Consider the following 15,480-nt stretch of genomic DNA (forward strand, 5'->3'; position numbering starts at 1 on the left):
ACCGCACTGGGACCTCCTCCAACACCAACCAACCACGCACGCAACCTGGGCTTCGTCCTCGACTCCGCCCTCACCATGTCCAAGCAGGTCAATGCAGTTTCCTCCTCCTGCTACAACACCCTCCGCATGCTACGTAGAATCTAAAAATGGATCCTGACGGAAACCAGAAAAACAGTGACCCAGGCCCTCGTCAGCAGTAGACTGGACTACCGCAATGCACTCTACACAGGCATCCCAGCTAAAGACATCTGACGCCTCGAAAGCATCCAAAACGCCTCCGCCCGACTGGTCCTCGACATACCCCGCCGATGCCACATCTCCCACCACCTGAAGGACCTCCACTGGCTCCCCGTGGACAAGAGGATCACCTTCAAGCTCCTCACCCACGCTCACAAGGCACTCCCCAACGCTGGACCAGCCTACCTGAACCACAGACTCAATTTCTACGTCCCTTCCCGCCAACTCCGCTCCGCCAACCTCGCCCTCGCCATCGTTTCCCGCTTCCAACACAAGAACTCCAGCGACAGATCCTTCTCCTATCTCGCCGCCAAGACCTGGAACGCCCTCCCGACCACCCTGCGACAGACCCAGGACCTTCTCACCTTCAGGAGATTCCTCAAGACCTGGCTCTTCGACCAGTAGCAGCAGCCCCCCCCAGCGCCTTGAGACCCTAACGGGTACGTAGTGCGCTCTATAAATATTGTGATTGATTGATTGATTGTCATCTGTGGCTGCAATCAGGGCAGTCTCAGTGCTGTGGCTGGCATGGAAACCTGATTGTGAGGCATCAAGTAGGTGGTTTTGTTCCAGGGATTCGGTGAGTTGTTGGTTTATGGCTTTCTCGAATACTTTGTTTGGGTAGGGGAGCAGGAAAATCAGTCGATAATTTTTGAGATTGCTCAAACAACTTTCTTGCAGGTCTAAAAAAATTATTTTAGCTTAGATTATAAAGTGCTTTATGGTGGAATTTCCCACAGATGCAATGACCGCCTCAGTCAGCTAAGAGAATTTCAGCGGCTTGATAGCGAGTTTTTGAGCCATAAAAATAATGGTTTCAAGTAAGAGGAAAAAAATATGACCTCAAAATAAGACCAAGAGACATTCAAAAAAAACAATAACTAACAACCAGGAAATTTAGTTCAGATATCCTATGGTCTGATTGGTTGGGTGTCATTAATAGATCAATGGATCAAGAATGAATAAGGCCTGTCATCAAACAATCCATATCCAAAATGTTACAAGCACATAGAAAAGATATTCTGAAAGAACTGGGGATTATGGAAACTACTAATATTGTAACCCTTCAGTGTCAGAAACTCGTGATCAAGTATTACAGCAGTGTACCCTGTCTGTTTACATGAGCCAAAATATTATTTCGATTCTAACTTTATTACAATTTCAATCTCCATTGAGAAACAGTGTCTGTGATGACAATTTCTAAAATGGGGAAATGTTTTTCGAAAATGGCTTTGTTTTCGTGGATGTATTTACTAAACTAAAAAGTTAACATGTTTTAGCTTTGACTTTGAGCAAAAGTAAATTGGGTGATGCATTTCATGTATAATGTTAATAAACAGTGATAACTGACATACGGTTTGCAATGTACAAATGCACTGATTGCTGCGTTCTCACTCTGCCCCTCCCAAAGTCCTTCAACAGCATATAAAACACTAGCGAGTGGCTGCTGGAGTGTGGGACAAGGAAAAGGTACATAATTTTTTTTCCTCTGCTAAATCCTCAGCAGGATGGTGGAACCCATGACGTAGACCAAGGATGGTGCAAAGATTCCAACCAAAGGGTGAAGTGAAGAGAAGCAAAAGTCTGAGGTCCAGAAGAAAAATGTATTGGAGCCGCATTTATCGGAATTCCCGGGGGCAGGGACACTGACATTTCAGTGGCCTGAAAAAAATAGTCTGGAAAATCACTTGGGCTGCAAGGTAAACCTGGACCCAGCCCCGGACCATCCATCACTTATGGCATAAGCACAAAATGATCCTGCTTGCCAGCTCTCAGACACTTTTTCCCTGTTATGCCTTCCCTACACCACCTCAAACACCTCCTCTAAATTACCACTGCTCAAGTAGGCTGTACATTAGAGAGTTTATCCCCATGCCTTCGAAACTTTGTGCAGAGGTTCACCCTGAAAAAACAGTAACCTGTGGTAATTCCCCATTCAGGGATGCTAGTTCTCCAAAGCCACTATGGAGGACTTTCCTTCCTCACACCCACCCTCTTTTTAACTGAGTGGGCAACAGAGTAGCAGGTGACAAGCACCCTGATTCACAATTATATTGCTACAAGTAGGTTTGAAATAGTCTTGCAGCACTCCATCCTTATTCTTGGAATTCAGCAGGAAGTCAGGAGTACTACAAACCTAAGGGCCTGGTTTATATCTTGGCAGTATGTATTCCATCACAACAGCGAAAGAGTATACATACCACCAAGTTAAAGGTCCGCCCAACAAATTTATTTGCAGAAAAACCATAGGGTTGATCCCAGCGGAGACTACTCTATTGCCACCGTGATTAAACCCTGCCATCAGCCTTGTGAAGTAAGGGTAGTCAGAGGTAAATCTGTATTTCCACCCACCTAATTATATATAGGTGGATTAGAGGTCAGTTTTCACTTGCATTTTACCATTAGGAAAACTAAGGAGGTAAAAGGCAGTGGAAACTGTTAAATGCTCCTATCTTCATAGGAGAGGACTCCCATGGCGAAGGTGGCTTTTTCTTTTCTTTTTAAAAAATAAAATCTAAATTCAAGATTTTCTTTTTGAAACTAAATAAAGTAAACTGTTCAGTACAAGGCTCAGTCATGTTGACAGAGCCCTGCACCAAACAGTGGAATACATTGACAGGAACCACTTTGATGGCACTTTCTGACAGCTTGGTGTTCATTTATACATAGGGTGGGCAATCCCCCTCCCCCAGAATAACGGAGTAATTTACTCTGTCACCCTGGCAGAACAACGGGGTGTCTGCCAATATATAAATAGGGCCCTAAGGCACAACAACTTTTTTGAAAATCGGGCCCCAAGTATGTTTTAATTGGGGGTGCCATTAGGGATGTTCATATGTTTAATAAAAAAACATCAGATACAGTATGTACTACATCTGATCCTCAAATGATCACACTCTTTATCACCAGAACTGTTTGTGTGCGGAGACAAGTCATTGGGAGAGTATAGCAAGGTAGCGCAATTCACTACATTGCCTTACTCTGCACCAAGGAAGCATTCCTTGGGCATTGCGGTGGGTTTTTCCATGGGAAACCCATGGATTTTGACAATCCCCAGATATACGAGAGCCAGTAAACCTAGGTCTTGCACCAAAACCTTAGGCCTCCCTAGGGGAGTTGTAACGAGGAGAAATATCTTTATTTCTCCTTGTTTATTCCTCTTTGTATGTGTGATGCAGTCCGCAGCACACCTACAAACAAGAAAAAGCCTTCCAGGATGCACAAAAACATTTCTGACAACACAAACACCCTTGCACTCTGATTCAAGAGTGCCTGAGTTGGTGCTAGGCAGCCAAAACTGTGCCAGCACAGTTGAAAGGGACAGGAAAGCACCGTATTGCATAGATACAGCGTTTTCCTGCCCATTCGTTTTGGTACAAGACACCGCAGATGACGTGCTGCACTGCCCTGTGCCAAAATTTCGTCAAAATGGCCCGTAATAGCTATGCATCACCATCCGCCAAGTTATCAAAAAACTTCCGATCCGCTTTTGTGCAAAAGCTCCCGGTTCAAGTGAAATCATTTTCAAGAAAAAATCAGATTGCTCGGTCTAAGAACTATTGTGGCTGGAACACAATTTTCAAGCGAGTCAAATGTGATACATTGTACATGATATGTTATTCATTACTTGAAATTTGTGAATGAAGAAACTCTCGTCCAGTGCTAGATACAAAAAATAAACACACTTTATAAATACATAACAATGCTAAGTAAACAAAGGTGATATATGTTTTTAATATTTCGTTTTGTTTATTCCAAACCATATTTTTCTCTATCACTTTAAAATCTATGAAGCATGAACACTATAAAGGGTGACAAGTCACAAAATCTTTAATATGAATTTTATCTGTGAGACAATATGTATAGAATCCTAAAGCAATTAAATAACATTTAAAGTCTAATGAACCACAGGCTCAAAAAATAGGGCACACTTGGTATAACAAGTTTTTGTGTTCAGAATTGTTTTCCCGTGGCATGGAATGATGGTCTTCTTTGACGTGTAAAGAGTGAAGGTTTGACGTTTTTTAGACGTTCCTTTGGCAAAAGACTTGACTTTGTGTACTTTAATATAAAAATATAATACATTTTTATATCTTTACAAATATACTACACACCACATGCATGTTTGCAATGCAAAAGAATGCGAAGTCATGTGTTAACTGTGTGGATTCAAATTTGCTCGAGCACCTAAAACCAAATAAATAAATACTGCACATTTCATAAAAATGACATAGGTTACAAACAATTTTGGTTTGCAATCAACAAACAACACTGACATGACATTAGGAAGCTCTTTGCTAAGAGTCATTGTAAGGCACATGATCGCATATCATATTATACATAAGTACATACATGTTTTTATATTTGTACAAATATCTCTCCAAGCTGTCTGCTGAGCTACATTTGCTTAAAGTTCATTGCTTTCACTGGTACCAGTCAGTGAGGGTAGGTACCTAGCAGAGCCTGATGAATCGTAAAGGGGCACAGTTATTTCCTGAAGGTTGGCTAGCCTTCCAGGTCGAGGGGGTGACTTTAGAGTGAGCGTCCTATTGTCATAGTCCCCGGGCAGCACTTTTTCATAGACACTCTGTAGCCCCACTGTTTTAGGGATATGCGCTGGTGGTTGCTGTCCCACTTGGTAGTAGTTGTCCCTGCGGTGGGGGTCACGGGGCAGAGATGTGCTCTTGCAGTAGGTGGACACGGAGCGCTTCGCCGGATGAACAGAGTTGGAATTGGGGCTGGTAGACCCATCACACGTAGGACTCCAGCAGCGGTCTGAGTGTCCGAGGATCTTGCACTCATTCGTACACGCCCATAAACCTATGAAGCAGACAGGTATATATTGAGTTAATTTGGAAGCAAGTACTGTGGACTAGCTGGATAGGTATTCGGATAGGTATTTTTCAAAAGATGCAATAATACACAGGATCAGCCACACCAAGACAAGGCAACAAATCCTTTTCTGACAATAAATAAATGTATTTGGATTTTCTGGGGTGAAACCATATTTAGTAATCTTCAGCTTAACACATGGGGCCGATTCACAAAAGGCATTAATGAGTATGTGAATTAGTAATCATGCAATACTTCTTGACATAGTCATAATTTATTTGTAAATTGGCCTGCAACTTCGAAAATGGGAACATTCGGGGTATATTCATATACAATCAGTAGTACAAAGAGAAAGAACTATGTTTTCCCTTTCCAATTCAATGATAGGGAGTTGTACATTTCAGAAGGAATTTGCAGATACGTTTTTGAGTACAAGACAAGGTACTCCTGTAATAGGTCTACTCCACAAAACTCTTGCCCTGTTTTAATCTGTTCTGGTAGTGCGCCTGATCATGAGCATTGAGCCAGCAGTTTTCCTGGCTTAGCCCTGAAAATTAAGTGTAAGCCAGGAGCAGCACAAGAGCAAGCCACACCTAACTTCTACAGCAAGCAGTCTTTGTGATCTGAGCCCTGTGCTCCCAAGAGAAACAAAAAATAGCATTTTACTTCATTGCACAATGGATTCAAATTATGATAAAAACAAAGCTGCATTTGAAGTAAAGTTGTGACTTCTTACCATTCTGCATGCGAGTGATGATGTCCTTCTTCAGGGCATCCCCAGTGATATCAGAGTCGCTGTCATTGAAGTCGCTGTCCCCCTTACCGCTGTCTTTGCCACTGAAGAGTTCTGCTTCTCGTGCAGAGATAGTATTGAAAGAATTTCCTTTCCAGTGTGGAGCATGTGGCATGGGTTCTTTGCCATAGTGAAGGGAAGGGGCGTAAGACTGCAAACGAAAAAAAATAGGATATCATGATTATTCAGAAAGTCAAACACAAATGCATGAAACTAAACTAAGACAAGTATGATGTCTAACCAATACACATAAAACATCTTGCCTTTTATTTCGAATAACACACTGTTTGCAATCATGCGCTCAGTGTGTTCTGCTTTGGACAGATGTAATCGTACGGCAAGGATCATTCTAAAAACATATTGAGACAGCAGGGGGAAAGGCTGTGATTTCTGTATGTAAGCATCAGGGCTGGAAAATTTATATTTTCCATCATGGGTAGATGCCAACATGGATATTGCCTTTTGCACATAGACCTCTTAATAATGGTAATCCACGGGTTCCTGTCTTGGAAAATAGAACAGTAAGAAGTGAGTGGTGGAGAGATGAGGCAAAGTCGCTCAGAATATAAAATGTTATTTGTCTTCCTCTTGCACCATCATTTCTTACAAGGAAAGTATTTTGATTCTGTGAGTGAGAATAAGTACTTCCTTCTGCTCACTTGACCGAATAGATTGGTTCCCTACCTCCATTGGGAGAAGAATTGAAGGGCAACCATGGTATCAGGAAACATGACAAGAAGCACAGGTGTTGCTTCAGTCTCGAAACTGATGTATGGTGATGGAATTGTATATGCACACATATAGGCCCATCCATCCACACACACAAACACACACATGTATTTTCAAAGCCTTAGTAAATGCACAGGTGTTACTGAGCTATATCATTATTACCAATCAATCTACAATCACTGTCTACAAACTCACCATTATGTTGACCAATCAAATTCTATAGTGTATACCACAGACTCACCAAAAATGTTCAGCCTACCATTGGACACCAATTCATCTAAGTGCCAAGGGTACCAAAGTGACATCACGTACCTTTTGGCTGGTGATGACATCTTGTAAAGGTTTACCCCTTACCCTACCCCTAGGCACTCAACAGGTTCCTATTTGCTACTGAGATGCTAGGGGAGGCTTATGAGAGAACAAAGGAAAGTAAATGATGGTCTTAGAACCCTGTTTACATTCTTTTCCTGCTGCTGCCTTTATGATCTTTGAAACCAGGTATAGCAAAAGCAGCAGGGAAAGCATCATAGGGAACGCCAGAGATATCAGATGCTGATCCTTACTACCTTTAATTGTGGTACATGGCCCAACCAATGACCAGGCCACTCAATTATCACAGTCATCGACATTCCTGCAATTGCAAAGATGATGTAATTCAATCTTACTCTCATCACAATCCCTAATTTTCCACAGTCTCTCTATAGAACAGTTTGATTCGCCCACATACATTCTCACAATCACTCATCCATAATTTCAACTAGCAGCCTCCTTCACCAAACCTCATGCTGTCCATCGCTCATATCTACTCAATTCCTATTTGCTCACTGACATTAATATTCTCTACCCTCTCCACACTCTGATCATCATCATCACTAATCTGCCTACACTCATTGACCCTTGCCATCACTCAAGACCTGCTAACCAAAACAGTCACCATCCCTCAACACTCTAGGCACACTCTCCATAGATCAACTGCCCCAACCCATTCACTCTTACCATAACCCAGCAAACAATGAATCAGATTCTCTCACCATCATTGAATCATCCTGTCCCCACATTGTCAACCTCACCCAACTTCTTTTACTCACCCACTTACACACCTATCACTCAATGATTATCCACAAATCACTAAGCTCTCCACACTTTCAACCACCTGACCTTCTACTGAAGGCGAATGACATGGCTATAAAGTACAAAAGTGTTTAGCTTCATATTGGAATTGGTACTTTTCATAGATGTATTTTTAATCCCATGTTGACACCAAATGTGGTAATATTGATTAATACTTCCCATAACCTTGTGCAGTTTTCCACTGAAGGTGTCTTCCATAAAAGAACACCATCATCATCAACCAGCTTTTCAATTCAACAAATCACATACATGTCATTCATTTTTAAACTCAAAACCCTTCGGTTTTTACCATGAGGAACCCTTCTATAATGAGCCTGCAGATGAGCCCTGCAGTACAACTCTCTCTACTGTGGACCTATTTCAGTATAATGGCTATGTGAAACATGCGCCAAAGAAGGTGGCCATCTATACAGAACACCAAACAGCAACGATTTAATTGCCCCATAGGCCCGAGGCTCTTGCATCAAGTAGATTGCAGTGTTTGGACGGATACTCATCAGCCTTGGTCTTAATGCAAGAAGTCCAGGGCAGGCGGGAAGCCTCCACTCTACTGTCGGCAGTCCATGCATGGCCCGAACTAGTGTGCTGAGACTAGGGGCCAGATGTAGCAAAGGGTTTTACCCATTCTGTGTCTATGGGAAAATGTGTTTGTACATATGGCCCTAGGTCCTGTGTCTTGGCTGCAGCCGCCAAGCGCTAGAGACAATGTGCCACAGTGGCTAGTTTATATACTTCTAAAACTGGTTCAATTAAATTTTGCATTAACATTCTCATCGACTGATCAGTGCAACAGCCTTATCACCAGTAAAAATGTGATATTTGTGCCCACTGGACGGAGCAAAATTTGCATTTTTAGTTAGTTTGGCCTAGATTTAAGAGGGCTATGCGTCGCCTTGCACAATAGAGTAATTTTTGTTATGCTACTGTGGCCCACTGAGGTCAAAATTGCTGCGCCAGAGTACAAAGTGGTGCAATTAATGCATTGCGCCATTTTGTAATCCCCATATGCAAGGGGGTGGCATTCCCCCGTTAGGGGAGCTGAAAAAATGGTGCAAGGAAATCTAAAAGATTTCTTTGCGTCATTTTTTACACATTTTTAACACCTGCACAGAGCAGGCGTTAAAAGGAGGCACACTATTATTTATAATGTGCCTCAATTTGCTTTGCAGGATTAGCATCAACATTTTTGACGCTAATCCGGCAAAGCACCAAACTAGTGTCAAAAATATTGACGCTAGTTTTCTAAAAATCGTAAATTCAGCACACATATGGTGGCGTTAGGGGGGCGGTAAGGGGCGCAAGAAAAGTGGCACGGCACTAGATGCAGCGCCACTTTTCTTAAATCTGCATCGACAATTTATATAAATGCCTGAGCAGGAATACACTGTGGCGCCGCAAAGTTTATTTAACGTCGCCCCTTGAAAGTCGCCCAAGCAGTAGAAATGGGTTTGCTTTCACATGGACGGGGATGTTACACAACCGTGCGTCCTCAGAGGGTTAGAATTGGCGCCATTCAGAGAATATGGATATAACGCACATTAGAAAAGCGTTCCGTCGTATTTAAAACAAAGAACGTTAACAACAGAGTGTTGTCCAAATCTGACTGGCGAAAACGGGACTGGGTTGTCTTGGCTAACACGTCAGTCTTGGTAAATACCCCTCCAGCGAAATGTCCAACACAGTGCACCGAACGCCCCTATGGTAGCCATTATTTATGTTAATAACAACCAAACGCGAGCCTTCAGACGAATTCTAATGCAACATAATTAGAGGTAAAGGGAAATTAGAATAACAAATATGGAATAAAATACCATAACGTTTCATGAGGAATTCCCGTATGCCAACCAAACAGCAGCTTAAGTGGTTAATTGTTTATGGGGTTTACTCCAAGAGCATCGTTGGGGGGGAGGGGGGGGAGTCTTAGCATGCCTGTCATTTCTGCATTACGTACAACGTCATTGTGTCTAGCTTATCACGTTGTTGGACATCCACAGCACCCATGGATCACCAATGCACCAACAATGAATCCATCCATCCGCCCACCAATCTGATCATCTGTTTTCCCATCCAACCATGAAATAGTTCATCCATCCGCCCACCAATACTTCCACCCACCAATCCATCCATCCACCAATTCGTTCATCCATCTACTTCTTTAAGTCTCCCATTCTCCCTAACCTATCTATCACTGCGATCACCCTTCCATTTTCACCAATAGAAACCCTCATGAATCCATTGATTTTTTCCATCATTTACAGCACAAATTTGACCATCAATCGATCGATCCATCCATCCATCCTTCCAACCAGCTGTCCAACCATCCAGCCATCCATCGACCCATCCATCAACAAAAATCTATTTTTCCATTCGTCTGTTAGTCCATACATCCATTACTTTCAACCACCAGCCCATTTCCCAACCATCCATAAATCCATATGTTCATGAATACATTAAATCATCCATCATCCTCCTGTCCATCCATCCACCTATCCATCCAAAAATCATGAATTCTCAATATGTTACATAATATCCGATTTACTGCGCATCCATCTATCTACTTATCAGAGCATCTGGCCGCCCCCTACATATATGCCTCTTCATTTATTGACCATCAACCTACAATCCACGGCGCCATCCGCTCACTAATCCACTCATCCACTTGCCCACTCTGTCATCCGACCACCTTCCCGCCCGCCATCCATTCATTCATTGATCAATCCGTCATTTAAGCATTCATTCCTTTTGCCTGTCCCCCCATCCATTACGACTACGGTCGTATACATTCTATCAAATGGCTCACCCCATTGGAAACAGAGGCACATCACCTACCAAAGTTGATTGATGTTTTCGAAACCTATATCTTAGAACTTTTACAATCTGGAAATGATTTAATGATTCATTTATTTCCTTCAAATTCAAGCTCCTGGAACTGCTTTCTGAAATTTTGATTTGAGACAAAAACCTCGGCGAAAGGAACACAGGTTGGGACTGCATTAAATATTTGGAACTAAAATGCGTTTTACAAGACGGATGAAGTTTAGATGTGAAGGTGTGTGACCTATTCAGATAGGCAACTGTCATCAGGGCACGGGTAATTTGCAGGGGCAGAGCTTGATCAGTAAAATTTGGGCGGTGGGGGTGAAGAGGGGGAGCTTCAGATTTCCCAACAATCACGTTGGCATTTCTTGGCATTGTCTGAGAAGCTGGACATGAGGGATGCTTAAGGGTCAGCAGAAAGGGAGAGGAGTGTGGGTTATTAGCGGTACTTTTAATATTTTGTAAAATAACCAACATTTTTAAGAGCAGAGAGAGAAAGAGAGAGAGAGAGAGAGAGAGAATAAAAAATCCTAGGTGAAATCCGACAGTCACCTCACCATACCCGACTGAAAACACCTGCTCTTAACTATTTACAACAGAATACATTTGTGAGGGGGTGTAACACCCCAACACCACCCTTACCCACCCACCCGCCCGAAACTACGCCCCTGGTAATGTGTAGTTCACACACAGGAGCACGTATGCAGCAGGGCAGAAAGTGAAAAACAAGGTAGCTGGGTTCTATATAACAATAGAAACAACGAGTTGAAAAGAAAAGCACGCAGAGATTCGATTGGTGCTTTTGGGGGCATTTCTGAGATGTTTAACTGCTCCCTGTTGAGTTTAGGGTATAGTCTTGTCTCACGTACTGAAATGGCGGAGGGAGTAATGGTGGGTGATGGGCAGTCTGAAGGACGATCAGCCTGATAGATGAAGCAGCTAGTGAGCGGTTGACAAATGAGGGTAATTGCACAGTGAGTGTGACAGATGATAGTGGTTGGGCTTTGAGTTTAACAAGTGAGCGTGACAGCACTGCATTGCTGGTGTTGGATTCCACAGTGTGGTGAGCGCAGTTGGCGCCGAAGTACTGAGTCTTTCAGAGTATCACATTGAGATTGCAGGTGTGTGCGTGCGCGCGCGCGTGTGTGTATTTCGAATTCAGTAGACACACAGAGGTGAAGTAAGGATTTTAGAATGCCGTGAGCAATCCAGTAGGATGCTCTGGAACTGAAGATCATGGCTGGCCCAGTACCTCCTTATTCGAGTAACTCCAAAAAAACGAACAAATTAAAGAAAGCATGTTGTGAGCAGAGGCTGGAGCCTCTTGCTACACTGGAAGACTGTGCCCTATTTCCAAATCCAGACAATCGCAATAGCAGAATTTAGAACACCTGTTATATAACAATTAAATCTGACAATTGATAACTATACCCATGTTCAAGTGCCCTGCTGACTCAAATTATTTGTTAACGGCTGTCGAGGGGCGCAAAATACGAAACATTTAGAAATATTCATATTGTTCCTCTTAAAGGCAGAGTTATCCTACAGTTTCAGTCCCCCACAAACCGAATGCACTGTAGTTCTTACCATTGTCTTGGTCCTGTGCAGCATGGTCTTGGCCTCATACAGGCAGGAGGTGACCTCGCCACTCTCCTCCACGCTCGATGCCTCGTCGCCAGTTGGAGGTTCTTTGAACGGGGACTTGTGAGGAAGGAAGGATGGAACGTCGAAGACCTCGTCCCTCTGTCCAGGGATGAAACTGTCTCCTTCCTGCTCTCCACACTCTGCGTCAGAAAGGTCTCGCTGGCCTGGGCTGTCTTTCTGGGCCTGGGGGTCCTTCCGGTGCTTCCGGCAGGTGGTGGCGATGGCGATGATGGAGGCCAGGAGTAGAGTGCAGCTTCCTGCCAGGACAATGATGACAATCAGAGGAATGTCCCAGTGGAAGGGCTCTTCCTCCCAGGTGCCAGCAGCCTCATGGCTGGCAGAGGGCTCTATGTCCGTCACCAGGATATTCACTGTGACTGTGGTGGTCAAGGGAGGCCTGCCGCCATCACTCACACTGACCAGGACTCTGTACAGGTGCCCCAGCTGGTGGCTCAGGTCTGCATTGAGGAACATCTCCCCTGTCGCCTTGTTTATTGTGAAGGTGTCTCTGTGCTCCTGGGATAGGCTAAATGTGAGGACTGCATTGACCCCCTCATCTGGGTCTCTGGCTCTGAATTGGGTTACTAGGGACCCCGGAGAGGCATTCATGGACACTTCGATATCAGTTGACCCATTGGACACAGTGGGCTGGGTAATGACCGGGGCATTGTCGTTCTGATCCACAACCCTTACCTTGATGAGGGCGGTGCTGGTCAGCTCAGGAGAACCCCCATCACTAGCCTGGATCCGAAAATCAAACTGTTTTATAACTTCATAGTTAAACGTCCGAAGAGAATAAACTGAGCCAGTGGCCGGATCCACAGATACATAAGTGGAAATCGGAGCCCCCATCACCTCGGTGTCCACCAGGGTGTAGGTCACCTTCCCGTTGTGCCCCAGGTCAGGGTCTCTGGCCACCACAGTGGTGATGTAGGAGCCCGGGGCATTGTTTTCGAGGACAGAAACTTCATAGACCGGTTTAGCAAAGAAGGGCGGGTTGTCGTTCTCGTCGCTGACCCGGATGGTGAACTGCCGGACCGTCTTGAAGGGCGGGGAGCCCAGGTCTTCGGCCACGATGGTGAGGTTGTACTCGGAGATCTTCTCCCGGTCCAGGGCTGCGGTGGTCACTATCATGTAGCTGTCCTCGTAGGCCTGCTGCAGCTTGAAGTGCTCGTGCCCGTAGAGGGAGCAATGCACCTGCCCGTTGGGTCCGGAGTCTCTGTCCAGGGTGCTGATCAGGGCTACGAAGCTCTCCCTGCTGGCGGCCTCCGTGATGTGCGCCACCCCGGCGGTGATGGAGGTCAGGGGGGTCACGGTGATGGCGGGCGCGTTATCGTTTACATCAGTGATGTGCACGATGATTTTACAATTTGCAACCAATGGACTAGAAGCTAAGTCCTGAGCTTGCACATCGAACTCATAGGTCTGCTTGGTTTCATAGTCCACTTGTCCGTCCAGAGTTAGACGGCCTGTCCTTGAGTCCAGTTTAAAGAGTTCCCGGACCTCAGGGGAGACCTGAGGGCTAAAGCCGTAGACCACCTGTCCGTTCACCCCTTCATCCGGGTCAGCCGCGTTTAGAGTCAGCAACAGAGACCCCACAGGGGCGTCTTCCATTAGTTCCACTGTAAAAGAGTTCCGGTCGAATTTGGGGCTATTATCATTAACATCCAGCACTTGAATAGTGATTATTGTACTTCCAGACAGTGAAACCCCACCTCCATCCTTGGCTACCAGCTCCAGGGTGAAGGTGTCCTGGCTCTCCCTGTCCAGCTCCTTCACCAGCACCAGGTCCGCATACTTCACCCCGTCTGCCCGGGTCTGCACCTCCAGGCTGAAGTGGCTGTTCACAGAGATCTGGTAACTTTGAATGGAGTTGGTCCCCACATCCTCGTCGATGGCGATGTCCAGTGGAAGACGAGTACCCACCGCAGCACTTTCGGACATCTCCATCGGGATCTCGGCTCTGGGGAAGCGGGGGGCGTTGTCATTGATGTCCCTGACCTCCACCTCCACGTGCACGAGCCGGAACTGCTCCTTGGAGAAGCTGACCACGTCCAGGGCCAGGGTGCAGTGCGGAGCCTGTCCGCAGACCTGCTCCCGGTCTATGCGCTCCCCGATGGAGAGCTGGCCGTCGCTCTCCCGCATGCGGATCAGGGACGCGTTGAACTGCTTCATCAGGCGGAAACCCCCGGGTATATTGAGGGACAGCTCCTCCGCTAGAGTCCCGATGACGGACCCCGGCTCATCCTCCTCATAGATCCGATACCTGACGGTCCTGCAGGTGCAGGTGCAGAGTAGGGAAAGCAGGCAGAAGATACCCGCTACCAAGTGGAAGCACTTTCCCATGTTAAAATCTTGTCAGGTGTGTAGTACCTTCTAACGGATATGAATGTCTCAGAATGAGTCCTTAGTAAAACAAAATCAGACAACTTTTGTGGCTCAACGGTCGCTCCATAAAACCTACTCTATCCTGTCAAAAGAAATGCTTCATCTCTTCCTAATCACTGGAAAGCTTCCCGCTCCTCTTCTGTCCTTTCAGACTCTGAGAGCCTGTCTGTGAGCGCCTGTGCTTTTTGTTTGCAGACATGCAAATAGCTGCACCGAGCAGCCAATCACTTCCCGCGCCGCCGCGCTCGCTTCAGTGCCTCTGCCCACCGCTTCAACACCCCCCACCCCCCATTAGAAAATCCACTTTGCGCGGAGAAGCTTAGAAGAAGCACCAAGAAAGGGAGAGCTCTGTAAATCTCTTCTTTGTCCTGTATAACTTTCGGCTTTTGTTTTAAACACCCGAGTCGCTGCTCGCGAATATACAAAGACTCCCTGAATTAAACAGACGAAGGACTTAGTTAAATGCGCCCCTGAAATGCCCTCACTCCTCCCACGGCTTCCTGACAGGTGCCCTGACACACACACAGACTGGTTCCGTGTACGGGTTTGAATCACTGTAGCTGAATAACCCACGGTACACACACATCCTTGCACGGTCTGCTTGGACTGTGTAATATCTACATTAAGAACTTCAGAGAACTTGATTAAACGTCAAGCCAGGCTCACTTCAACGTGCTGTTTGTTATTAAATGCAATGGGCATCTGGGGCGCTAGTTTCATCACACGACTTCCGCGTTCGAGCTTTGAAGCGCTGCTCCACAGACGTCGTTTGTCTGCTGCCTAAACATGCCGAACGCAGCCTAAGGTACCGCTTAAGCCCCGCTCCATGGCAGCTAAAGCACAAAATGGCCTAAAACCGAAGCCGGGGGCTCATTGGTGAGACTTCAAAGATTAGCCCGCATCAAAGG

General features: G+C 45.4%; 1 protein-coding gene across 1 annotated transcript; it reads right to left on the bottom strand.

Annotated features, from left to right (window-relative positions):
• Positions 1–3,953: 3,953 nt before the first annotated feature.
• LOC138250431 (protocadherin-8-like) lies at positions 3,954–14,728 on the bottom strand. The gene is made up of 3 exons (XM_069205314.1): positions 12,128–14,728; positions 5,807–6,014; positions 3,954–5,058 (listed from the first exon to the last, which is right to left on the bottom strand). Exons 1-3 carry the CDS (start codon positions 14,528–14,530, stop codon positions 4,646–4,648), a joined length of 3,024 nt encoding a protein of 1,007 aa, XP_069061415.1. The 5' UTR covers positions 14,531–14,728; the 3' UTR covers positions 3,954–4,645.
• Between the last annotated feature and the right edge of the window lie 752 nt (positions 14,729–15,480).

The sequence above is a fragment of the Pleurodeles waltl genome, chromosome 8, assembly GCF_031143425.1.
Source record: "Pleurodeles waltl isolate 20211129_DDA chromosome 8, aPleWal1.hap1.20221129, whole genome shotgun sequence".
Taxonomy (NCBI): Eukaryota; Metazoa; Chordata; class Amphibia; order Caudata; family Salamandridae; genus Pleurodeles; species Pleurodeles waltl.